We start from the raw sequence: 26512 nt of genomic DNA on the forward strand, positions 1-26512 counted from the left end.
GTTACAGCTCAGACAAAGGATGGGACTCATTAGCCTGCCTGCCCTGTCAATCAGGCTGTAGCTGACCTCTCTCCTTGATCCTGGGGACTGTCAGTCCCAGGATCCTGATTTTTTTTTTCCATTCACCCTTCCCCCTTAATTTTGGTACTGGGAATTAGCCAACTAAAACCCTTAACTCAGTTTTAGCAAGGGGACAACAGTCCACTTACATATGATCACAAGGAAGTTTTGCTGTGGCGGCTTAGTTACTTCCCTTGTTTTATTTACTGTCTCTTGCAGTCTCTATTTTCAGGTTTCAGTTAGACAATGATGGAGATTCCACAACATCCCTAAGCAATTTATTCTAGTGTTGAACCACCCTGGCAGGAAGTTTTTCCTAATGCCCAATCTAAACATCCCTTGCTGCAATTGAAGCCCATTGCTTCTTGTCCTATTATCAGAGGTTAAATTTTCTCCCTCCTCCTTGTAACAACCTTTTAGGTTCTGTCTTCTCTTTTCCAAACTAAACAAACCCAGTTCTTTCAGTTTTCTTTCATAGGTCATGTTTTCTAGACCTTTAATCATTTTTGTTGCTGTTCTCTAGACCTTCTCCAGTTTGTCCACGTTTCCTGAAATGTGGCACCCAGACTTGACACACTACTCCTGTTGAGGCCTAATCAGCACAGTAGAGTGGAATAATTTTTTTTGTGTTTTGTTTACAGCACTCTGGTTAATATGTCCCAGAATGGTGTTTGGGTTTTTTTGGGGAGCTCTTTTTTTTTTTTTTTTCTCAGCAGTGTCACTCTGATTACTGATTCATATTTATTTAACTTGTGCTCCACTATGACCCCTAGATTCTATCTGCAGTACTCCTTCTTAGACAGTCATTTCCCATTTTGTGTGTGTGAAATTTGTTCCTTCCTAAATGTAGTACTTTGTTTTTCTCCTTATTAAATTTCATCCTATTTACTTCAGTCAGTTTCTCCAGTTTGTTCAGATAATTCTGAATTATAAACCTATCCTCCAAAGCACTTGCAATCCCTCCCCACTTGGTATCATCGTCACACTTTATAAGCATATTCTTTATGCCATTATCTAAATTGTTGATGAAGATATTGAACAGAAGTGGTCCCAAAATTAATTCATGTGGAACCCCACTTGTCATGACTGAACCATTGATAACTACTCTCTGGCAACAGTTACCCAGCCAGTTATACACCTACCTTATAGCAGCCATATAGGTTGTATTTCCCTAATTTGTTTATAAGAAGCTTGTGCAAGACTATCAAATGCCTTACTAAAGTCTAGGTATACCGCATTAAATATGCATTCGCAAGGCATATTATCCTATCAAAGAAAGCTCTCAGATTGGTTTGACATGATTTGTTCTTTACAAATCCATATGATTACTTATCACCTTATTGTCTTCCAGATGTTGCTCCATTATCTTTCTTGGCACAGAAGTTAAACTGACTGGTCTGTAGTTCTCATGGGTTGTCCTTAGTTCCCTTTTTATAGATGGTACTATATTTGCCCTTTTCCAGACTTCTGGAATCTCTCCTGTCTTCCATGACTTTTCAAAGATGATCACTAGTGGTTCAGATATCTGCTCATATTCTGTGATGCATTCCATTAGACCCTGGTGACTTGAAAGCATCTAATTTTTAACTTGTTCTTTTCCTATTTTAACTTCTGAACCTACCTCCCTTTCATTGGTATTCAGTATGCTCGGTGTCCAATCACCAACCAAGCTTCTTGTTGAAAACCAAAATAAAGCAGTCATTAAGCACCTTTGCAACTTCCACCTTTTCTGTTTTTGTTTTTCCCGCTTCACTGAATAAGGGGCCTACCCTGTCCTTGTTCTCCCTCTTGCTTCTAATATATTCATAGAATATTTTCTTGTAACCTTTTATGTCCCTAGCTAGTTTGAGCTTGTTTTGTGCCTTTGCATTTCTAATTTTGCCCCTACATACTTGTGGTGGTTGTTTATACAGCAGACCCTCACAATTTGTATAACTTTGTGATTTTGCATATTCATGGATTCCCTTCCTACCATCACCCTGTCGAACTGCCTCCTCCCCATTGCATCCCATCTACAGGCCTAAGCGGGATGTGCAGGGCAGCAGCAGTGCTCAAGCACTCCCTGCCCCCTGCACACATCACAGTGGCCAGAAGCCTTAGAGAAACAGCGCACTCACTCTGCTTCCCCCTGCTCCCAGTATTCAGATTTTGCTATTTGCAGTGGTGTCCCATTTAATTAATTGGTTAAATATTTATGTTTAACCAGTTAACTGATTAAAGAGGGGCAGGGGTGTGGGGGCTGGAGTGGCTCCCCTGCTGCAGGCAGTTAACTTTTCATATCCCTAATCAGAAACACATCCACTGAGAATGGCAAGGTTCTCTGTATTCATCCTTTGTAGTTTGACCTGTTTTCCACTTTTTGTAGGATTCCTGATTGAATTAGCCTCATTAGCACTGATCTTCCACATAGTAATGTCACGCTCTCATCTTGGTATGTATAAATCCCTGTCATGCTGAAGCTTCCACTTCATGCATCTAAGGAAGTGAGCTGCATCCCACGAAGGCTTATGCCATGATAAATTCCTTAGTCTTTAAGGTACTCCTTGTATTTACGCTATAGGCTGACAGGGTTCACCACCATTATAGAAGCATTTCAATGGATTACCTGGAACTGTAGAGCAATTCCACTTGAACCAGAGCAGGAAATAATCATTAATGCTTCCTGGTGAAACTTTACAAACTGTTTTGCTTGTATGTGGGGTATTATTACTGGGAACCCCTTGAATAAAAACTGGGTCCTTGCTTCCAAATGTCCACTTACACCTGTGATATTTGAAATCTCTTCTGATTTTAATAAAGGACTGGTAAGTTCTACTTTTGCATCAGTGTAAGCTTCTATAAGAATGTGAAATACAGAAAAAAACATTCTAAGCTACAGATCTTCGTTTTATTTGGTGTTTATAAAATACTTTATAAAATACTCTAATAATTCTACTCTTGAACATGACTCTCATTACCTTATTATAACAAAGTGCTGCATTGGGGCTGTTTTACAAAGGGAGCAAAATTTACCAAGATTTTTGTGGCACAGAGTTCTCTGTGGAGCCACTGACAATTTTATGAGGTCAGGATATTTCCTAAACAGATGATTTAATTACATTAATTAAATGGAACTAGTTTGGAGCAAATAAATGACTTTTAGGTATCTTGGCACTTTTATAACTTGTAACCACAGTCAAGCTGGACCATCATCTTCCATTTTCCTTATCTTGAAAGCCATTTAGTTCAATGGCAGTACTCTTTCCCATCTCTCCTATATGTGTAATTCTTAAACTTGTCTTCAGAGGTATAAAAATAATTCGGTACCTGTCTCTTTTTTGTCTTGCAGAATTGCCCTGGGACCAGCCTAGCGACAGTTGCCAAGAATACTGTGATTGGAAGGAAAAGAAAATATACCTTCCACCTTGGAAGAAGATTGATTCTGCACCATTAGGTAAGTTGTCACTGGGTTGACTGACTTATGTATTTGAGTAGGACACTGACATCTTCTCTAGAATAAAATATTGGATTTATGCATGTCTTTATTCAAAAATAATTCTGTTTAAAGGCTAAATCAGGCCTGGGCAAAATACGGCCTGTGGGCTGGATCCAACCTACCAGGCCACCGGATCAGGTCCAGCAGACGCTGCAAGGAGCCCCAGGCAGACTTCCCTCCTTGCTTCACCTCATCTGCAAGCTGCTCAGAAAAGTGTCTGCGGAGCCATTTCTCTTTAAAAACTGTGATCCCGGAGGGGAGGAAGGTTTCATGTGCTGCTCCTGCCACCAGCTCGATCCCATTGGCCGGTTTGTGGCCGGAAACTTGTCAATGGGAGCTGCTTGTTTGCTGCTTGTTATTTACGCAAAGCACTACATTCCTTCCACCCCTCCGGTTCATAGTTATTCATACATGCACATGGCCCTGCAGCCTGTGCAGGGATGGGGCAGGCTGCCTGCCTGTGAGACATGCTGGGCTGCTGGTCAGGAGTCAGTCAGATAAGTCTCCCGGTCAGAGCCTGCCTCTTCCTCTCCAGCTCCTTCCCTTTCCCAATCCCCCACTTCTGCCCCCCTATTCCACATACACACTTTCTGTGCCCCACTCCTTCATCCATATATGCAAGAGGTCTCAGTGATCGGGACCCTGCAGCCCCTTATTTGTCTAGCCACTTCTCTCAATTAAGTTTGTTAAATCCTCTGAGTAGTTGGCCAGTCCAGTACTCCAGGTCACAACTGCCTTCTGCACTCCAATCCCTTACCCCAACCTTCCTTCTGCATCAAATCTCCATCCTAGGCCCTGCACTTCCTCAATTAATATGATGGAAGAATGCTGCCCTTGACCACTTTCCAATATTTTGGAGAGGTCTCCCATCAAAAATTATTGCCCACCCCTCGGCTAGATTTTACCATGGACTCAGGATCTTACAGTACTTGGCCCTTGTAAGTCACCGTTAGCTAGCTACAATTTGGACTTCCCTGGTCTGGCACCCTGGGGACCTAACTGGTCCTGGATGAGAGATTTTTCTGGACATGGGGAAGTCATTTCAGATCCACTGCTGCTACCCCACCCACCACCAGGCTTTTTGGCTCCCCCTGCAGCCCAGCTGAGCCATGCGCCTGCTCCCAGCTTCTCCCCAGCTCCCCTGAGCCATGTGCCAGCTCCTGGCACCCCACCCTCCCCTGACAGCCCAGCTGAGACATGTCCCAGCACCCTACCCCCCTCCATCTTAGCCCAGCTGCACTGTGTGTTGGCTCCTGGGCCTCCATCCCCCTGTAGTGCTGGGAGACTTGGATTCTGGAACATCCGTGGTCATGCTGCACCACGGATGTTGCCAAACCAGAGAATCCTGGATTTTAGAAGAGCAACCTGTACCTGAAAATGGGAGGTGGAACAATAGTGTTGTCTTGCTCTTAAGTGAGACTGGTAGGACACCTTTGGTTTATATAACAGCAATGGCAGTAGGAAGAGATTATCCAGTCAAACTTCTAAAGATGTGGGGCCTGACTTTGCATTGCCTATGCAGCCACTTAGGCTTTGTCTACCCATACCAGATTAAAGTACTTACGTGGTCGTGCTTTAATGCAATGTTCTGGCTGCACTCCAGCGCTGGGAGACAGCTCTCCCAGTTAAAAAAAAATAAAATAAAACAACTCAATGAGAGAGAGAGAGAGCTCCCAGTGTTGGGAGCCTGTCTACAATGGTGCTTCATAGCAGTGAAACTTTCTGTGTTCAGCGGATGCTTTTTCACACTCCTGAGTGAGAAAGTTAAAGTGCAGTAACTTGCCGGTGAGGACAAGGAGATGTGTTGATGTGGTACTATTTTATACCTGCTTTGCATAGCTGCGTTGACTTTACAAGCTAATAAAGAATTGGGGCCTGAGATCTTAGACTGAATTTCCAAGGGGAATAGCTGAAAATTCTGTCAATGAAGATATGTACAACTAAGCTATGTTTTTATTATTTTTAAATAATGAGTTTGTCATTATTGTAATGGTAATCTGAGCCTGTCAAATTTAACTCCCACCCCATGTTTTTGGTCACTACATTTCTTCCTCATCCTAGAGTGATCTAAAATACAGAGCACTAGATTTTGTTTGTATCACAGTTTTGCCTAAGATCTACAGGAATCTGCTAGAAAGCCTTCATAAAGGTGGATTTGACATTTGCAATGGCAGGTTTTCTTATTTCAAAGGCTCTGTACACTGGCTACAGCGCATGTATTACACAGTGGACTTTGGTACACACTCAGGCTCCATCCTCCCTTAAAACATTAAAATGCTGTCATGGCACTGCTTTAAAGTGAAAGTATGGCCACAGCGCCAGTGCTAAGAGAGAGCTCTTCCAGCACTCTGTGCAAATCCCTTAAATGAGTTATAGTTCCCAGTGCAAGGAGCCAATTTACACTGGTGCTTTACAGAACTGTAACTTGCTGCACTCGGGTGGAGGGTTCGTATCTTGAGAAAAAAACTTGTAGCACTTTAAAATGCCAGTGAAGACAAACCCTCAGTCACAAACTTGGGTCTTATGTTAGCCATCCTAGCTAGTTAACCTTAATTTGGTATTATTTCATGAGTGATCAAAATGTGGATTCGATTTAATTAAGACTAATAAACTCCGGAACTTTGGGATGAAATTGAAGTTTTATGCTGTGTAATCTGCTGAGGAAAACCTAATTGATGGATCTAGAAATCAGGATATATGACAGTTAATTTATTGTTTTTTCCTATGAATGTTACATTTCTAGCTTTGCTCCACAAAATACTAACTGAGAGCCCCGTGGCAAGGATTACGATTGCAGACATTAAAAAGGACAGATGGTACACCAGGCCTATGAAAAAAGGTAAATGTCTTTAAGTGCTTTGTAAAATATAGACAGCTTACGTGAAGGTTAAGAGGATGTGTTGGGGGGTAAAAATGCTTGGAATGCTATGGTTAGCAGAGACTACAGGAGCCACTCGGGATTCATGGTTCCACGTGTTTCAGGAGTCTCCTGTCCAGCTTGGGATGCAGCAGGGACCAGGAGCTGCAGTGAGTTCCTCTTGGCTCCTGACCTCCGCAATGATTTCCCCTCAGCTCCCGACTGCCGTGGGAGCTGTGGTGAGTTCAGGGCAGGAGCCATGCCTTCCAGTATTCACTAATTTCACCATTCATGGTTGTGCCAGGGACACATCCACTGCAAATGGCAAGGGTTTCCTGTACTCTAAAGGCAAGAAATTTAGAATTAAGGTTAAATTGAAACAACTTAAAGCCTGGGAAGTCACAGTTAAAGTGTGCAGACTACCTTAATTCATCCTCTGGATATGTTGCTTCCCAACTTCCTTTCTCTGTGAATGGAGTATCAAAAAGGTACACTGCACAGTATTGATTTTAAAGCATTCATATGTATGTTTGAGATCAAGTGTTGTATTTTGGTTACCTCATTAACCTTGGGTCTTCTCTTATTAGTGCTATAATGTCGTCATCTGGGCCTGGGAGATTTACGTATGTGAGCATGATAGCTCTATTTAATGATGCTGTTATAACTGGTTGTTACACAGAATCATAGGAGAAGGAGCTGAGTGCTGTCAGCACCCCACAAAAGGGGTCTGCCCTTAACAAACAGTGGTGAAAAATTGTTTTCAGGATGAGATCTTGGGAATTTGGAAAGCATTTTTCCCCTGTGGACACAACCATAAAAATAAATCATTAAAACCAGAATAAGTTTAAGCAAGGATTTAAGGGATTCTAGTTCCTGTATTTTCTATTGAGATTATGTGTTTTGGATAAAAAAAAAAGTAGTTATTCCTGATTTTATTTAGGATATTGCTACAGCGCAGGATCTTCCTTTTAGAAGTAGTTTTGAAAATAATAATGTATTAAGGATATATATTTTTGCAGCAGTTGAGATTTCTATTTGGTGATGTTTGCCATGATAGTCTCAAATGTTACAGATACTGGAACACAAATGGGGGGGAAAAGATGCAGCTATGTATTTTTAATGGGAGAGTCCAGCGTAATTCCCAATGCTTTAAACCCCAGGAGATTCTTAGAATGATTCTTCTGACTCTTTGATATCTTTTGATAGGTGTAAAGCGAGCTCGTGTTTCTTCAAGCAGCCTTTCAGACTCACCAAGTGGCTTTTCTAAGCACATTCGGTCTGATATGGATTTTTCACCAATGAAAAGTACACACAGGTCAGAATGCTATATGCTTGTATTTTTGTTTTTTTCAGTGACTAACACATAAAGGCTTTTTTTTCTAGATGCCTGTGTTTTACATTAGAATGCTATTCAGATGGAGATATGAAAAATGTAGGGCTGTCAAGCAATTAAATAAATGAATTGCAATTAATCATGGTGTTAACTGAATAGCATTTATTTCAATACATTTGGATGTTTTCTATATTTTCAGATATACTGTTTTCATATACAATACAAAGTGTACAGTGCTCACTTTGTTTTATTTTTGAATATAGTTCTTTTGTGCATAGTTCTACATTTGTATGTTCATCTTTCATAATAGAGTACTACAGTATTTACAGATACTGTAAAACAATGTAAAACTTTAGAACCTGAAGTCCACTCAGTCCTACCTCTGAGCTAGTGACTCAAACAAACAAGTTGATTACAATTTTGAGGACATAATTCTGCCTGCTTCTTGTTTACAATGTCACCTGAAAATGAGAATAGGCGTTTGCTGGCACTTTTATAGATGGCATTGCAAGGTATTTAATGCCAGACACGCTAAAGATTCATATGTCATATTCATATTCATGCTTCAACCACCATTCCAGAAGACATGAGACCACGCTGCTGCTGATTGTTTCTATAAAATGCATTTATTAAATTTGTGACTGAATTTGATGGAGGAGGGGGGAATTGTATGTCTCCTGTTGTGTTTTACCTGCATTCTGCAACATGGTTTGTTATAGACTCAGATGATAACATTAAGAACACTTTCACCGTAGATTTGACACAAAGAACACAATGTGAGATTTCTAAAAATAGCTAACACACTCCGCCTAAGGTTTAAGAATCTGAAGTGCTTTCCAAAATCTGAGAGAGATGGTATAAAGCATGATTTCTTAGATAGGGTCATCCTTACCCATATGCAGAATACACAGTTGCATAGGGCGCCTGAAAATTTGGGGCACCACTGGATCTGAACGTTTACCCACCTGCCTCTTCCTGTTCCGTGGTCCTACTTCCTTTTGGAGATGATCTAGTTAACTTAAAAGAAAAAAAGCCTGCCAGACCTATGAGCAGAACATTAAACCTGTGAAAGAGCTGTTCAAGTGGTAATGAAGCCATTTAACAGGCATTTGACAACACCAATAAATTGTCAGCTTCTGAATGTATTGTTAGTCTATAGGACCTTAGTTTAAAATTTGCTTTAAAAACATTTCATTAGTGAGTTGCTGAAGATTATAAAAATCACATCTCTCAAAATATCATAACCCCCAGCTGCCATTGGGTATATGGGCACCAGTTTAATAGTACCACATAGGGCTCCATTAAATCCTAAGGATGTCCCTATTTTCAGAAGTTTTTAGAGTAATACTCTGATGCAAAAACTAAAGAACCCAAGCCACGGAAGAAGATGATCAACTTTCTGTTGGTGGCATCTGACTGTATAAATTTATAGGCTCTAAAGCAGGGCTGCTCAACACACGGCCTGCAGGTGGAAACATGCTCCACGATGGCAAGGCATTTCCCAGGCATGGTGAGCATTAAAAGAAGAAAGCAGATGAGCTGGCAGGCACAGACAGGTATAGGGTGTTGACATTTCTAGCCCCCAGGGAGAAGGCGCCGGGGCATTGTGGGAAGTACTAGCTGCTTCGCCTTGTGGGCAGAGCCTGAGAGGTGCTGACTAGCTCTCGCTGGCCACATTTGGGTCCAGCACCACGGCTGGGCATCCCTACTTTCGTCCCACACAAAGTGACAGACTCCCGTGTGGGGACATCAGCCCTGCTGGGAATCCAGGATGGGGCTCCCAGGCACCTGTCCTTTTTTGCCTGTTATGTCCGGCCTGACTCACCCAGCTCCCTGCCCACTGCAGGTTGGAGTTCTCTGGCTTGGAAACTTTTTTTTTTTAACTGTAAAATCACTCCAAGAAATGCACAACCTGAAGCTTCAAGCTAAACACCCAAAACACTGGTATACAATTTTCTTTTTAATAAGAAGCATTAAAAATAGCAACAAAGAGACACTTGTTGAATGATCACAAGGTATTCAATCCTGTTTAGGAGATGAAATTCACTTTTGCAGCGATAACTGGAAAACCAATGTGTCGTCTTTGTCAAAAGCCTATCCCTACGTTAAAGAAAACAAAGCTGCAATGGTACCATTAATCTTGTCACTCTGTGTTCAAAGACTTGTATCCACCTGACAGCAATTTAAGAAAAACTAAGATACGTTCCTTACTGGAAGGTTACCATACTCAACAAGATATGTTCCGTTTACTAGTTAAGCAATGCCGTTACAGAAGCCTCCTTCAAAATGGCTTGGCACATAGCAAAATCAAAAAGAACTTTTACCAAAGCAGTGCTTCTTGGACTTTAGCAAATCACTTTTTGCAGAATTTAAATATCAAAACTTCAAGTGTCTGATTCAACTGTAGTAAGACAAATTGAAAATATTTCAGGCAATCTGTTTTCCAAATTGCTAAAATACATTGAAAGCACTCAGTATTTCAGTCTGGCAATGGACTGAATGATATGTCTAATCATTCAGACATATCTCATCTCATAATCTAGGAATGTTTTTTCAATGGCAAAAAGTATGTCGAAGAAATGCTTTCTCTGCTACCTTGGACAAGTCAAACTAGGGGAGAGGACATTTTATACTGCGCTGATGCCATTTTTTTTGAAGGACCAGGAAAATGCATTGATTTGAAGAAGCTTACTTTGGTACCAACTAATGGCGCTCCCTCCATAGTTGGAAAATAGGAGGGGCTAATTTATTTGCTGAAGAAAAATCCAGTTTCCAGATTTCTTTTCATACCATTGCATTCTGCACCAAGAACAGTTATGTAGCAAACCGAAGAGAGGATTTCTCAAGAGCACAATGGATAGTGTCACACACATCGTCAACTTCATTCTTTCAAATGCCTTGAAACATAGACAATTTCGAGCTTTAGTGGAGGAGTATGAAGCACAGTATGGTGACTTGGCAATGCTTGTAGAAGTTAGATGGCTGAGTTGGGGCAAAGTGTTAGATCAGTTTATGGATCTACTGCCTGTTGTATGAGTGTTTTTGGAGGCAAAGGATCGCCAGTATTTGCTGTCATGTTTAGACGGAAACATTCCTGTTAAACATGACTTCTCACTGATATGGCACACTGCTTAAATACACTTGATCTTAAACTTCAAGGCAAAGAAAAAACTTGCTTTTTCTGATGTGCAATGTTTCTTCATTTGAAACAAAACTGGCCCTTTTTGCAGATTAGGTTCATAAGAACGACTTAACTCACTTTCCCATCCTTAACTCACAAGTGACGCAGCTGAGTGAACATGCGTCTTTTATGCCTGATTTTTTTTACACTGTACATCTCAGAGGTGAAAACCAAATTCTTCTCATTTTCTAGATGTCAAATCCCTGAAGACAGTTCTTGAATTAACTGAAAATTGATTTTCAGTTGAGGTAAAGGCAGTCTCACCTTTTAACAAAAAACAGGACTATGTAGCACTTTAAAGACTAACAAGATGGTTTATTAGGTGATGAGCTTTTGTGGGCAAGACCCACTTCCTCAGATCAAATCGTGGAAGAAAATTGGCATGACCATATATACCAAAGGGATACAATCAAAAAAAAAAGTGAACACACATAAAAAGGACAAATCAAATTTCAGAACAGAGGGGGAAGGAAGGGGGGGGGCGGAAGGTAAATGTCTGTGAGCTAATGATATTAGAGGTGATAATTGGGGAAGCTATCTTTAATGGGTAAGATAATTAGTGTCTTTGTTAAGACCCCAGTGTAAAGTGTCAAATTTAAGCATGAATGACAGTTCAGAGGTGTGTCTCTTTCAAGTCTAGTGTTAAAATGTCTTTGAAGCAGTATGCAGGTAATCAAGTCATTGAGACAATGCCCTTTCTGGTTGAAATGGCAAGAAACTTTTTTCTTTGTGATACTGTCTGATATCCATTTTGTGTGCATTGATTCTTTGGCGAAGTGTCTGAGACGTTTATCCAATGTACATGATGACAAATTATATTTCTGGATGAGCAGAAATATGTGTTCTTGATCTTATAACTGAATTGGTTAGGTCCAATAATGGTGTCAGTGGAGTAAATATGTGGACAAAGCTGGCAACGGCGTTTGTTGCAAGGAAAAGTTCCAGGTTGGTATTAGTGTGGTATGTCCTGTGGTTGTTGGTAAGAATCATCCTGAGGTTAGGTGATTGTCTGTAGGAGACTATGGGTCTGTCTCCCAGAGCCTCTCGGAGTGTAGTATCCTGTTCCAGTATAGGCTGTAGTTTATTGCTAATGTGTTGGATGGGTTTAAGTTAGGGGCTATAGGTGATGACAAGTGGTGTTCTATTGTTGGTTTTCTTAGGTCTGTCTTGAAGTAGATGGTTTCTGGGTATTCGTCTGGCTCTTTCAATTTGTTTTTTTTTTTATTTCTCCGAGTGTGTAATTGAGGTTTATAAGTGCTTGGTAGAGATCCTGACGTTTCTGGTCTCTGCCAGTGGGATTAGAGCAGATGCGGTTGTATCGAAGGGCTTGGCTATAGACGATGGATCGTAGTTTGTGTTCTGGATGCGAGCTGGAGGCATGTAGGTAACTGTGAGTCAGTGGGTTTTCTGTAGAGAGTGGTATCTAATTTACCATTGGTGATTTGTACTGTGGTGTCCAGGAAATGGATCTTTCGTGTAGAATGGTCCAGGCTGAGATTGATGGTAGGGTGTAGGTTGTTAAAATTTCTGTGGAATGTCTCCAGTGTTTTTTGGCCATGGGTCCAGATCATAAAGATGTCATCGATGTAGCGTAAGTAGAGAAGAGGTAAAAGGGGACGGAATCTGAGGAAACGTTCTAAGTCAGCCATAAAGATGTTAGCGTACTATGGCTCCCATCCAGAACACACCATACGATCCATCGTCTATAGCCAAGCCCTTCGATACAACCGCATTTGCTCTGATCCCACTGACAGAGACCAGAAACTTCAGGATCTCTACCAAGCATTTATAAACCTCAATTACACACCTGGAGAAATAAAAAAACAAATCGAAAATTTACCTCCCACCCCCCATCTCCCGTCTGTTCTGAAATTTGATTTGTCCTTTTCATATGTGTTCAGGTTTTTTTTTTTATTGTCACCCTTTGGTATATATGGTGATGCCTATTTTCTTCCACAATTTGATCTGAGGACCTGAGTCTGGCCCACAAAAGCTCATCACCTAATAAACCATCTTGTTAGTCTTTAAAGTGCTGCATAGTCCTGTTTTTTGTTTCAGCTAGACTAGACTAACACGGCTACATCTCTATCACCTTTAACAGTGAGATTTGGTGTTGAGAGGAGCACATTTGAAGAAGAGATGATAGAACTACAAAACAATAGTATTCTAAAAGATAGACATAAGGAAGAGGACATTGAAACATTTTGGATGACCTATGTATAGGAAGACATGTACACTGCATTACTGAAATGTGCCAGAAAAGTGCCAACTTGCTTTGGATCTACATATGTCTGTGAAAGTTCATTCTCCTCCATGGGAGTCATTGTCAAAACTGTGCACCTCCCTTACTGACAGACATCTGACTGACTGTTTCTATTCTGCTATAGCAGAATATAAGCCTGAAATGAAAAAGCTGGTGAAAAGTTTGCAGACACAATCTTCACATTGGTTATACTTATACTCCTTTATCTCCTTTATAAAGGAGACTGTGCTACGAGATCTCCTTTTTGCTGATGACTGCGCCCTGAATGCTGGATCAGAGCAGGAAATGCAAGCCAGCGTGGACAAATTCGCAGCAGCATGCGACAACTTCGGCCTTCTCATCAACACAAAGAAAACCGAAGTGATGCACCAGCCAGCTCCGAAAGCTCAACATCAAGTGCCCACCATCACAGTGAAGGGACAAAAGCTGCAAGCAGTAGACCAATTTACATATCTTGGCAGCACCCTCTCCCACTCAGTGACAACTGACATCGAGGTCAACTGCAGAGTCGCTAAGGCAAGCTCTGCGTTCGGCAGACTGCTGACCAAAGTGTGGGACCGCCGTGGAATAAGCCTTGTTACCAAGCTTAAAGTCTATCGAGCAGTAGTGTTAACTACCCTGATGTATGCCAGTGAGACTGATGTATGCAACTGAACCACTTCCACATGATTTGCCTCCACAGACTTCTGAGGATCCGGTGGCAGGATAAGGTGCCAGACACAGAAGTCCTTTCTAGAGCAGGTCTGCCGTCAGTTTACACCCTGCTGATGAAAGCTCAGACACGCTGGGCAGGCCATGTTGCAAGGATGTCAGATCATCGCATCCTAAACAGCTCTTCTATGGTGAGCTGTTTCAAGGGACGCGATCGCACGGGGGACAAAAGAAGCGATACAAAGATACGCTTAAAGCCTCTCTCAAGTCCTGGGAGACCCTGGCACAAGACCAATCAACATGGCACACGCTGATCTACCAAGGCTGTCAAACATCTGAAGCCAGAAGGACAACCATAGCACAAGAGAAGCGAGCACTCCATAAAGCCAGAGTTGCAAAAGCTACAACAGTGGTGCCCACACATGTCTGCCCGACATGTGGCAGAACATTCCGTGCCCGTATTGGCCTTATCAGCCATTTGTGGACACACCGTGGACAGTCCACAACCCGTTAGATGTCAAGGTCCTCTTCGAATACGATGGACGAACAACAACGACAACTTATACTCCAGTAAATTCCAGTACTGTATTGGCAGTTTTTGTTTGATTTGTTAAAATTTGTGATGCTAAAACAAAAAAGTAGTCAATATAATGGTCTTCTGTTGATATGCACGTTAGTAGTTAAATTCCTGGACTGTCATTGCTCATTAAAAGTGCTGTAATACAGGTGGAAATCAGGTAAATATTGCATTTTATTAAGATCAACAGAACTGATTTAAATGGGGCCTGCATATTGTGTAGTCTTGCCTTAATCTTTGTATTCATGCCGTGTGAAAGAAGCTTTTTGCATATATATTTTCATGTATATGCAGCCACGCTTAAGTTGCGGCCCTCGGCATGTGCTGTATCATTGTGGCCCCCAGGACTTCCAAAGTTGAGTAGCTCTGCTCTAAAGCTTTGCATTGTTTTGTTTTGAGTGCAGTTAAGTAACAAAAAAAACACTACATTTGTAAGTTATGCTTTCACAATAAAGAGATTGCACTACAGTATATGTATTAGAGATTTTACATTTCGATTAATAAGCTAATTGAGTAGTCGATGGAATTTCCATCAACTACTTGATTAGTTGATAAGGTGGGGGGGCACTCATCCTATTATGCCTCTCCCTTTGAAATGTACAAGAGCTGCCCTTGTCTCTTGTATATTTCAGAAGGAGACACACAGCAGTTCCCTCTGCCTCTCTCCCTCTGTAAGGTACAGGAGCAGCCTGCGGCTTCTGTGCATTTCAAAGGGGGAGAGGCAGCAGGAACCTGCACAGTGGGGAACAAATCAGTCCCCACTGGCATAGGTTCCCCTTTGTACATTTCAAAGGAGGATGCACAAGAAGAATCACAGGTGACTGTTATACATTCCAAAGGGAGAGGAGCAGCAGTGGCACCGGCAGGAGCAGTACTATTTCAATCCCTGCTTGCACCGTTTACCCAGTGCCCCCTGCGGAGATGGTGGTGGATGGGGGGGAACCGGGTTTTAAGCCAGTTCCCCCCAGCATTAGATCATGCTCCTCCCCTTGCTGCCTCTCTCTGATAGAGGCAGCAAGACAGGAGGAAGCGACTAGTTGAGTTCCTACTCAACTGCTTGATAAGCGTTTACTTATTGGGTAGTTGACTAACGCTTACATCTCTAATATGTATGAGATGAATTGAAAAATACTGTTTCTTTTTATCAATTTACAGTACAAATAGTTGTAATAAGTGAGCACTAAACTTTGTATTGTGTTGTAATAGAAATATTTGAAGAGAAAAACATACAAAATATTTAATTTCAGTTACTATTCTATTAACAGTGCAATTAAGCACAATCTTTTTTGTTAATTCTATGAGTTAACTCTAGTTAAATGATAGCTCTAGTATAACTCTATTCTTTTCTGCTACACATGCTTCAGGGTTTTTCCCTACCCTACCTTAAAAGATGACTATATCCTCGCTTTCCACTTCCCACATGCCTTTACTTGCCAGAATAGTCTTTGTCTAACCTTCTGTATAACAGCCCATAGAACTCCTCCTTTGAGTGATGTCCCTATGGGTGCTCCACTGTGGACAGAGCTCACCCTCTCCTCTTCAGCACATTCTGCAAACCAAACAAGAAGCACTTGGAATAAGATAGGTGGTCCTGAAGCATGCAGGACTCGTTTCTCTGTTTAAACAGCCAAAAAACAAAACAAAACCCACAACAAACAAACCAAGCAGACAGCTGTGCTCATACAGCATAGGTGGCATAGTCATCCTCTGTGTGATGTGCCAGGCTCTCTTAAAGACAAAACATGTGGCAGATGCTGAGACTCTATGCCCACAGCTATTGTATATGCTATTTGGGGGGCCACAAAAATGAATCCATTGCCACAGCCTGTCAGTGAGCGCTCACAAGGAAAGAGAGCTCACAGTGCACATGCTGTCAATTGACAAAGCCCTAGACCCCCATAACTATAAAGGCTCAAGCATGAAGTCTCCTCAGGGTAATCCCTGCAAGTATCTGGAAGAAAATAAGGTAATAGGTAACAGCCAAAATGGATTTATAAAGAACAAATCATGTCAAACCAATCTGATATTCTATCAAAGAAAGCTAACAAATCTTGTGGATAAGGGAGAAGCAATGGACGTGGTATTCCTAGACTTCAGTAAGGCATTTGATAGTCTTGCATGATCATCTTATCAATAGAATAGGCAAATACAGCTTAGATGGGGCTTCTATAAGGGGCGTGCATAACTGACTGGATAACCATTCTCAGAGTAGTTATTAATGGTTCATAATTATGCTGGGAGGGCATAACAAATGGGGTTCTGCAGGGGTCTGTTTTGGGAACTGGTTATCTTCAATATCTTCATCAACGAGTTAGATATTTGCATAGAGAATAGCTTATTAAGTTTGCAGATGATACCAAACTGGGGGAGGGGTTACCACTGCTTTGGAAGGTAGGGTCAATTCAGAATTATCTAGGCCTGTGGTCACAAACCAGTAGTTTGGAATCTACTGGTAGATTTTGGAGTCTGACAGGTGAGCCTCACTAGTTTGTCCAAGAGGCTATCAAGTGCAGGCACTTCAGCTGCTCATCCTCCTACTGGTGCTCATCTCCTTCCCTATGCTTTAGATCTGTCCCTCCTCCTGGGGAGCCTACATCCCAACCCTCTGCCCCAGCCTGATGAAAGTGAGTGAGGATGAGCAAGAGAGGGAGGATGGAGTGATCAGGGCTGGGGCTTGGAGAAGGGGTGGAAAGGAGGTGGGACAAAGGTATTTATATTTACTATCTTGGATTGCACTTAAAAGTACTCATGCTCAAAACATTTGGAGACTTCTGATCTAGACAAACTGGAGAAATGGTCATACAGAATGGGTAGCAACTCTCTAAAAAGGAGTACTGCAGGAAGGAATCTAGGAGATCATAGTGGACCACAAGCTAAATATGGCTATGGCTACATCTACACTATGATTTTCTTCTGCAAAAGAAAATGCAGAGCGCTCCATTTGCATTTCCTCTTGTGGAAGAGGATCGTAGAGTAGACGTAGCCTATGAGTCAACAGTGTGACACTGTTGCAAAAAAAGCAAACATGACTCTGGGATGCATTAACAGGAGTGTTGTGAGCAAGACACAAGAAGCCACTCTACTCTGTGCTGATTAGGCCTCAATTGGAATATTGTGTCCAGTTCTTGGCACCACTTTTCAGGAAAGATGTGGAGAAATTGGAGAAGGTCCAGAGAAGAGCAACAAGAATGATGAAAGATCTAGAGAACATGACCTATGAAAGAAGACTGAAAGAATTGGGCTTGTTTAGTTTGGAAAAGAGAAGATTAAGAGGGGACATGATAGCAGTTTTCAGGTATCTAAAAGGGTGTCACAAGGAGGAGGGGAAAAAATTGTTTTTCCTGGCCTCTAAGGATAGGACCAGAAGCAATGGGCTTGAATTGCAGCAAGGAAAGTTTAGGTTGGACATTAGGAAGAACTTCCTAATTGTCAGGGTGGTTAAACACTGGAATAAATTGCCTAGGGAGGTTGTGGAATTTCCATCTCTGGAAATATTTAAGAACAGGTTAGATAGACATCTATCGGGGATGGTCTAGATAGTGCTTGGTCCTGCCATGAGGGCAGGGGACTGGACTCTGTGACCTCTTTAGGTCCCTTCCAGTTCTAGGGTTCTGTGATGCACGGCATTGCTTGCAAATCATGACTTTGATAATTATGCAAAACTAACAGAGCTCATGCACAATATCGCAGAGGACAAAAAACCTATCCTCAAAGCAATCTAAGAGGGATATACTATATCTCGTACAGTACTACAAATGGCCCTTGATTCTGCAGATACTGCAGCAAGAGCTATGGCAACATCTGTGGTAATGAGACGTGTGTCTTGGTTGCAAGCAGTAGGAGTCCCTAAGGATCTCCTGGCCAAAGTAGAGGACCTGCCATTCGATAAGGCCAAACTGTTTGCAGCAGGTACCGATGAGGCCTTGCACTCTAACAAAGATTCACGCACTACTTTGCACACATTGGGGATGTACACTCCCTGACCAAAAGAAGCTCTACACACCTTACCAAAGACAGAGGGATACAGCCTTTACCAGATGACAACAGTACCAGCTCTTTGAACAGAACCGCTTCCGACCACGAAACCAATGCAGAAGAGCCTCAAACTCAGCTCTTCCATGACTCAGGTCTCTAGACAGCACGTTTGAAAAGTTGGTCGGGGATTTGCCCAACCTCCCGTCCACTCCAGTACCAGGTGAGTCCAATATATTTCACCACCTCTTGAGCCCCTTTTACAATCAATGGGCAGCAATCACTACAGATTGGTGAGTCCTAGAAATCATCAGCCATTAATATTCTGTCTCTTTCGCATCAATCCTCCCACCTCCCCACTCTCTCCCTCCTTCAGGGACCCCTCTCATGAAACATTGCTCCCCCAAGAGGTTCAACACCACCTCAATATAGGAGCCCTATAACGAGTCCCCCAAAAATATGAAGGGAGAGGTTTTTATTCTAACTACTTTCTCACCAAAAAGAGACCAAGGTGTTGGAAGCCTATCTTGGACGTATGTCAGTTAAACGAATACCTCCACAAACAATTATTCAAAATGATTACTCTTGCCACAATAATTCCAGCACTGGTCAGAGGGGACTAGTTTGCAGCCCTCAGACTTCAAGATGTACATTTGTAGATCACGATACAATCTGCACACAGATATGTCCTACAATTTATGGTAGCTTCACACCACTTCCAGTAGAATCCATCCATTTGGACTCTCCTTTGCCCCCAGAGTCTTCTCCAAGATCTTTGTGGTTGTAGCAGCACATCTCAGACACAATGGTATCACAGTATTCCCTTATCTGGACAATTGTCTTATCTAAGGTCCCTCACAGCTGACCATGATCTGATTCACAAAGGCCTCTTCAGTCGCTAGGCTTCATTATCAGCGAGCAGAAATCCATACTACGCCCCAGCAATCCCTGAAGTTCATAGGGGCTTACATAGATTCCACAACAGCACAAGTTTATCTCTCCCCACTCACTGTTTCGACAATATGAGAAGCCTCATCACTATCATTACCACCAGCCCAACTGTGCCCATCCTAACTTGCCTCAAACTTATGGGGCACATGGCAGCCACCACATACGAAGTCCTGCATGCCAGGCTGCGCTTTCGATATTTCCAACACTGGATTTCTTCAGTGTACACACCAGCCAGCTGCCATGTCCGCAGGCACATTTCGCTTCCTCCACAAGTCCTTTCCTCCCTGCAATGATGGACCCAGGCACAAAATGTCTGCAGAGGGGTGCCTTTCTGTCAGGATCAGCCGCCCAAACATATTACTATGGGTGCCTCACTCATAGGCTGGGGTGCACACTTCCAACAACAATTTGCACAAGGGAAGTAGTCCAAAGATAAGTCCAGACTCCACATAAATCTGCTCGAGCTTCAAGTAGTTCACAATGTTTGCAAACACGTCCTCCTAGATACCCAGAACTCTTTGGTGCATATCCTCACTGATAGTATGACCACTGTGTTTTACATTAACAGCCCAAGGGGTTCAAGATCCCATTTGTTATGTGCAGAAGTGATCAGGTTCTGGAACTGGTGTATCCATCATAACATAACCATTGTGGAGGCATATCTACCTGGGGACAGGAATGTTATGGCCAATACCCTCAGCCACAGTTTCCTCACAGAAGACGAGTGGGAACTACTTGTCAGATTACTCATGAGCTGATCCAACACTGGGATCTACTGCAGATAGATCTCTTCGCAACCAGACAGAACTCCAGATGCCCCCAATACTGTTCGAGAGCAGGCATTGGACGAGGTTCTCTCGGAGATGCAATGTTCCTCGCTTGGTGGGGAGGCTCACTCCTTCCCTCTCGTTCCAAAAGTCCTCTGGAAGATACAGGCAGACGGGGCCTGTGTAATTCTGATAGCCCCATTGTGGCCTTGACAGACATGGTTTCCATGTCTTTATCAACTATCTCTATGACCTCCCTGCCTGCTACTGAACCACCTGGACCTTCTCTCCCAGAACAAGGGCTCAATACTTCATCCCCAACCGCAAACGCTACACCTGACAGCATGGTACCTATCTGGTTCTTGGAAGCGAAGCAAAAGTGCTCCCAATGAGTGAAAAATGTCCTACTGCATAGCAGGAGACAGACGACATGCAAGACTTACCTATACAAATGGCAACGGTTTACATGGTGTGCACATACAGGGCAGTCCAACCATCTAGGGCCCCGCTCCACCTAATACTGGAATTCATTATGCACCTGAAACATTTATCACCTTCATCACTTGAGTGCACAGGGCCACCATTTACAGCCTTCCACCCTCCCATTGATGGGTTCTTCATATTTGCCCACCCCATTTCTAAAAGGTTCTGGAAGGGCCTAGAAAACATTTACCCACCGCGGACACTCATACCCCCTATGTGGGACTTCGAATTGGTCCTCCACTCATTCACAAAACCACCCTTTGAAGCAATGGCAACTTAATCACCTACCTTTGTCACATGAAAAGGTTGTTTCTTCTGGCATTCACATCTACAAGGAGGGTTAGTGAGCTTTCAGCTCTCATGGCCTCGCCTCCATATGCAGCCTTTCACAGGCATCAGGTTATTCTATGGTCACATCCGTCGTCCTTACCCAAAATTGATTCTGAATATCAATGAACCGATAATCCTTCCCACTTCTACCCAAAACCACATTGCTCCAGGGAAGAAGCCATATTACACACTTTGGACCTTAGAAGGGCAATTGCCTTCTATCTGGATAGGACTTAGTCGACTATCCCAGAGATTGCTGGTATCTCTGGCAGAAAGGTCCAAGGGAAAACCACTGTCTTCTCAGCACATATCAAAACTGACAACATTCTGCATTACTACCTACTACTCACTCCAGAATATGGCATTTCCAGCGGCTCCGAAGGCCTATTCCACCAGAGGGATGGTGACATCAACTGCTTTCCTCAAGGGAGTCTCACTCCAGGAAATATGCAGACCAGCAACATGGTCAACCACTCACGCCTTCATAAAGCATTATGCGATTACGCCATGCTCCACAACAGATACTGCAGTAGCCACTGTGGTTCACTCCACAAATCTGTAGCAATTAACTGAAGCCCACCATCCATCTAAATGGGCATTGCTACATAGTCACCAACAGTGGAGCACTCATGGGACATCACTTGAAGAAGAGAAGTTACTCACTCTGTGCAGTAACGATTGTTCTTCGAGATATCCGTCCCTGTGGGTGCTTCATTACTCATCCTCCTCTCCCCTTCTTCAGGCAATAATAATAGCCCACGAGGGCGTCAAAGAAGAAACGAAGGGGAAGCGGGTTTTGCACGCTACTTCAGAGGCAGGAACGCCGCTCTCCGCATGTGCATGCACACCCTGCCTGATCACTGCTTGAAAGTCTGATCCGTGGTGCTGGGATGAGCCCGATACCAACAGTGGAGTACCCATGGGGACACACGTATCAAAGAACGATTGTTACTGTACAGAGTAAGTAACTTCTCTTTTCCCCAAATTCTGCAGTACATTAAAACGCTGCAGGGAGATCCTTAATAATTTCCATCTGTTGAACATGCCATGAATTAGCAAACACATACACAGTAGGGATGTGAACGACTAGTCAACTATCCAATAGGCAAATGTTTATTGGATAGTCAACACCCTAGTTGATGAGTCACTCCTCTCCTCCCCCTTGCTGCCTCTATAAAAAAGAGGCAGCAAGCGGGGGTGGGGGGGGGAGGATAGGGTGTTTAAAGTAGCAGCGCTGCCTGGAGCCTGGGATCAGCTGGGGACCCTGGGCTGCATTCAGCACTGCTATTTTGAAATGCTGTGCAGAGCACGGAACCAGCACTTTGCCTTTTGAAGTGTAAATTACATCAACTATTCGATTAGCCCATTAATCTAAATTTAACATCCCTAATACACAGTATTCAACTCTGTCCACACCCACAGGACTGTGTATGTGGTGATAAAGCTCCTCTCTCAACCTTGGGGGTCCCATGCTTTCAGGTGGATTATTTACCTGAGTGTTTCACAGCAGCCCTCGATTAGACACCTGTTTGTTGAGCTACTCTCATCATTGGCCAGCATGGGAAAAAAAGAGGAGACCAAACTTCATAGTCTCTGTGACCACTTCAAGTGATACAAAGTGATACAAAGTAGGGCAACCCCTTGTCTTAAAACCAATCCCTTTATAGTACTGAAATGGGGAGTTGGTGATGGGGGGGGGGGAGGGGAAGGACCCTGGCCCATCCTCTACTCTGGTTTCCAGTCTTGGGACCTGTGATAGCAGCTGTCTATAATGCCTCTGGTAACATCTTTGTGACAACTATGAATCTCTGGGCCACTTCCGCACAGCCTTCCCCAGCACCTTCTTTACACAGGTTTTTCCTTCTGGTACCTGCTTGCACTTTCTCCTCACAGACTTTCCACAACACTTTCTCTCGTCAGTTCCTTCCTCTCACACTGAGCAAACAGAAGGAAAGCTTTTTTTAAAGCAGTCTCAACTGGTTCTTATTGGGCCCCCAGATGTTCTGCTTAGTCTGGCTCCCTTAAGACTGGAATAGGGATCTAAGGGAGTAATTGACTAGTTGACTACTCAGAGGCATCAAGTGGGGGGAGGGAAGCAGGAGCTGGTGTTGGCGGGGGGGGGGGGGGAGAGCCAGCTTAACCTATTTCCCTCAGCCCTGTCTTTGCAGTGCCACCTACTCTTTCCTCCCTCCCCCTCTGCTGCTGCCTCTATGGTGTGGGCAGGGGCCGGCTACCTGGGTCCTAGTACCTTTTAAGTTGCAGAGCCGCAGTGGGGTTTAGTCCCACACCTGGCCTATTGACTAACCGAGTAGTCTGATGATAATTCTATTGACTACTTGCTTAGTTGAAAACCTGCCTTTTAGCATCCCTAGTCTGGAAGCCACCTAATTGGTTTCAGGTGTAATTGGCCTGATTGCTCTGATTCTGTGTGGTTGCTCTGATTCTGTGTGGTTCTTGCTAGTTTTGAATCAGTCTTCCTTAGTCTGCCCTGGGAGTAGGGATTTATTTAATCTAGAGTTTATATATTCCCCTTCCATTTACTCTCTTGTAGCCCTCTAGCCTGACTGTCAGTGTCTAAACATTGAGGCTGTGTCTAGACCGGCAAGTTTTTCCAGAAAATCAGCTGCTTTTCCAGAAAAACTTGCCAGCTGTCTACACTGGCTGCTTGAATTTCCGGAAAAGCACTGCCGATCTCATGTAAGATTGTCAGTGCTATTCCGGAAATACTATGCTGCTCCCGTTCGGGCAAAAGTCTTTTTCTGAAAGACTTTTGCGCAAAAGGGCCAGTGTAGACAGCACAGTACTGTTTTCCGCAAAAAAGCTCCGATTGCGAAAATGGCGATCGGGGCTTTTTTGCGGAAAAGTGCGTCTAGATTGGCCACGGACACTTTTCCGCAAAAAGTGCTTTTGCGGAAATGCATCCTGCCAATCTAGATGCGCTTTTTCGAAAATGCTTTTAACGGAAAACTTTTCCATTAAAAGTATTTCCAGAAAATCATGCCAGTCTAGACACTGCCTGATTGTAAAGTGGCTCTTTATTAAAAGTTCTGTAATGCAAATTCCTGTTTTTAAATGTGTGTATGTATTCTAGTGGTTCCCAAACTGTGGGCCATCAGGAAATGGCATTGTAAGTCCAACAGGTCAAATATGACCTGTGAGATGATGCAGTCTGATCACACATGTATACAGACATGCTCCATGAACACTGGGCCGGTATGGTGTGTATGAGATCTCATTGTGTGGAGGCCACTATTTTGTAGATTAAAACTGCATTTATGTAGGCCCAGATGCATTGGCTATGCAGTTGGCAATTTTCCCATTTGCACCATTCAGCTGTGCAAGCATCCAGCTGAGGGACTTGATTCTTATCTGTGGGCATCAGCTTTATCAACAGAACATCCTCTCTTGTTCAAGCTAATAGGAGCCTGTGCTAGCCTCTTCTGAGATGGATAATTTACAGTGGTTTTATAAGCTCCTTAAGAGCCCATTCCACCTTTGAGTGCCTTGTTGGCATTTGGTTAAGAATCATCTTGTCTTGCCTTGTGCCCACACAGAATTGTCTTCTGTCCTGGCCTCATTTGCTTACCTAGTGACTTTGTCTTTCTGATGTGTGATAAGAGGAACAATGGAACTCATTTTTACAGAGCCTCTGCTTCAACCTCCAGCAATGAGTCAAGTAATGCAGTAGTGAATAAAAAACAAGAGTTCAAGATATGTACTTGCAAATATAATGTTTTCATAGATTATGGTTTCTCCAGTGTTTTGGTCAAGAATGAAGAAAGACCAAACGTCTGCTACGTCACACTGGGTTTTCAAGTGAAAGCATCACCCCTAATAAATTTAAGCAATACTTTGAAATATTTTGCAAGGAACGCAGAGGGAAAACCAAGGTCATTTTCCCAGTGCTAGAAAAAATAACTTTTGCATCAGTCACTGTAGTTCAAACTCAAAAGTCGTCATTTGAAGTTACAGACCATATTGCACAGGCCAAGAGACCTCACACAGTTAGAAAGACTTTGATTTTGCTAGCTATAGTCAATATGCTGAATATAATATGTGAGAAAGTGAGGCCATGTTTTCATTAGAAAAACTTTTGTCACTGAGGGGTGTGAAAAAAAAAAACCACACTCTGTATTACATAAATTTTGCTGGCATAAGCACTCGTATACAGCTCTCTTCCCAGCATACCTACTGCTACTTGTAGAGTTGATTTTGTTATGTTTGACACAGGAGAGCTCCTTTTCATTGGCATAATGCAGCTACGCTAGTGATCTTACAGTGGTAATGCATAGTATCAATGCAACTATGCCACTGTAAGCATAGCCTAGGGCAAACTCAATGCCACTCTCCAGTAACACAGTGAAGCAAAGGATTGAGACATTAGCAGCAGATAAGGAAAAATAGCCTAGTAGAGCATCTTAAAAATAGTTGCTTATGGTTTGTAAGTTGATATTATCACTGAGGGCTGTGATGCACATTTATTGGGTTTTGTGAAATACACATGGTAGGCTGTAGTTTTCAAAAGCATTGTGTTGACTCTTCCTGGACACAGGACAGCACAAAGAATGTTCGATGTAGTACATGGCCTAGTCAGCGATTTTTGGTGGCAGTACTCTCTGGTGTGCCTCACACATGGAGCAGGTGGCATGTGCAGCAACCATTCCTTCAGTTCCTTCTCTGCTGCCACCAGCATCACTTGGAACTGCTGTGCTCTCCAATATAGATTTCTATTTTAGAGTAGTATAGCCATAGTTACTTGTTAGTTTTCAGTTTGTTTTGCAGTTGATAGTTACACAGTTAAAGTTCATTGTTTTAAAAAAAAAAATTCAATTTTTGCTTGGTTCAGGCTATTTTTCATTGCTTTAATAATCCTCCCCCCTGGGATGCTAGATTCCCCAGGCTTCAAACGATACCTCTCTATTCCTATTTCAGATGAGCACTCAGTGTGTTCGGTGCCTGGGTCATTGCCAGCACAGCTCACTGCCAGCATTGTAAGCAGTTGACGGCCTGCATGCAGAAGGCCAGGAAGCTACAACTGAAGTTGATCTCCCTAGAAAGTATTGCAAGGCAGGCCTCCGACCCAGAGCACGCTACTCCACTTCGGCAGCTCTCACCTGTGGCTGTGTCTGAGAAGGCAGCCCTGTCTGCCTCTGCCATTCGAGACTCTTCCCTAGACCCATCCAGAAAGAGGTTTCACTCTTTGGGCAAAGGTGACTCTCCCTCAATAAAACAGGGGCCAACACCTAAAATACCTCCTGTACCAACCCGCTCTAGGGCCCAGGACAGGGAGGCACCAGGACCATCATGAGATCATGGCTCCCGAGGATCCAAGGACCTTGCAAAGATGACTGACAGGGCAATGGACAAGTCAAAGTTAGCACTGATGGCACCACATGCCTCTGACTCAGCACCTAAAAAGACCAAATCAAAGACGCATCACAAAAATGCTCTGTCAGCACCAAAACAGACCAAAGTACCCACCACGCTGTTGGTATGTACGCTTCCTCTGGTCCAGAAAGCCCAAAAGAAACCTGCTGCGCATTTGGTACTGTTGGCACCACAGGTAGCTGTGGTACTGCTATCTTTAGCTCTGGCAGTACCATCGCTACCAG

The 26512-nt window shown here is 43.1% G+C and overlaps 1 protein-coding gene across 2 annotated transcripts in view; it reads left to right on the forward strand.

Moving 5' to 3' along the window:
* LOC102451245 (serine/threonine-protein kinase Chk1) overlaps nucleotides 1-26512 on the forward strand; it is a 75634-nt gene that overhangs the window by 18338 nt on the left and 30784 nt on the right. For both annotated transcript variants that reach the window (XM_075909326.1, XM_075909328.1), the window contains 3 exons: nucleotides 3389-3493; nucleotides 6279-6374; nucleotides 7599-7707. In XM_075909326.1, the coding sequence (XP_075765441.1) occupies nucleotides 3389-3493; nucleotides 6279-6374; nucleotides 7599-7707 (310 nt within the window). The remainder of the gene's footprint in view (nucleotides 1-3388; nucleotides 3494-6278; nucleotides 6375-7598; nucleotides 7708-26512) is intronic.

Source organism: Pelodiscus sinensis, chromosome 26, assembly GCF_049634645.1.
Source record: "Pelodiscus sinensis isolate JC-2024 chromosome 26, ASM4963464v1, whole genome shotgun sequence".
NCBI classification, from domain to species: Eukaryota; Metazoa; Chordata; order Testudines; family Trionychidae; genus Pelodiscus; species Pelodiscus sinensis.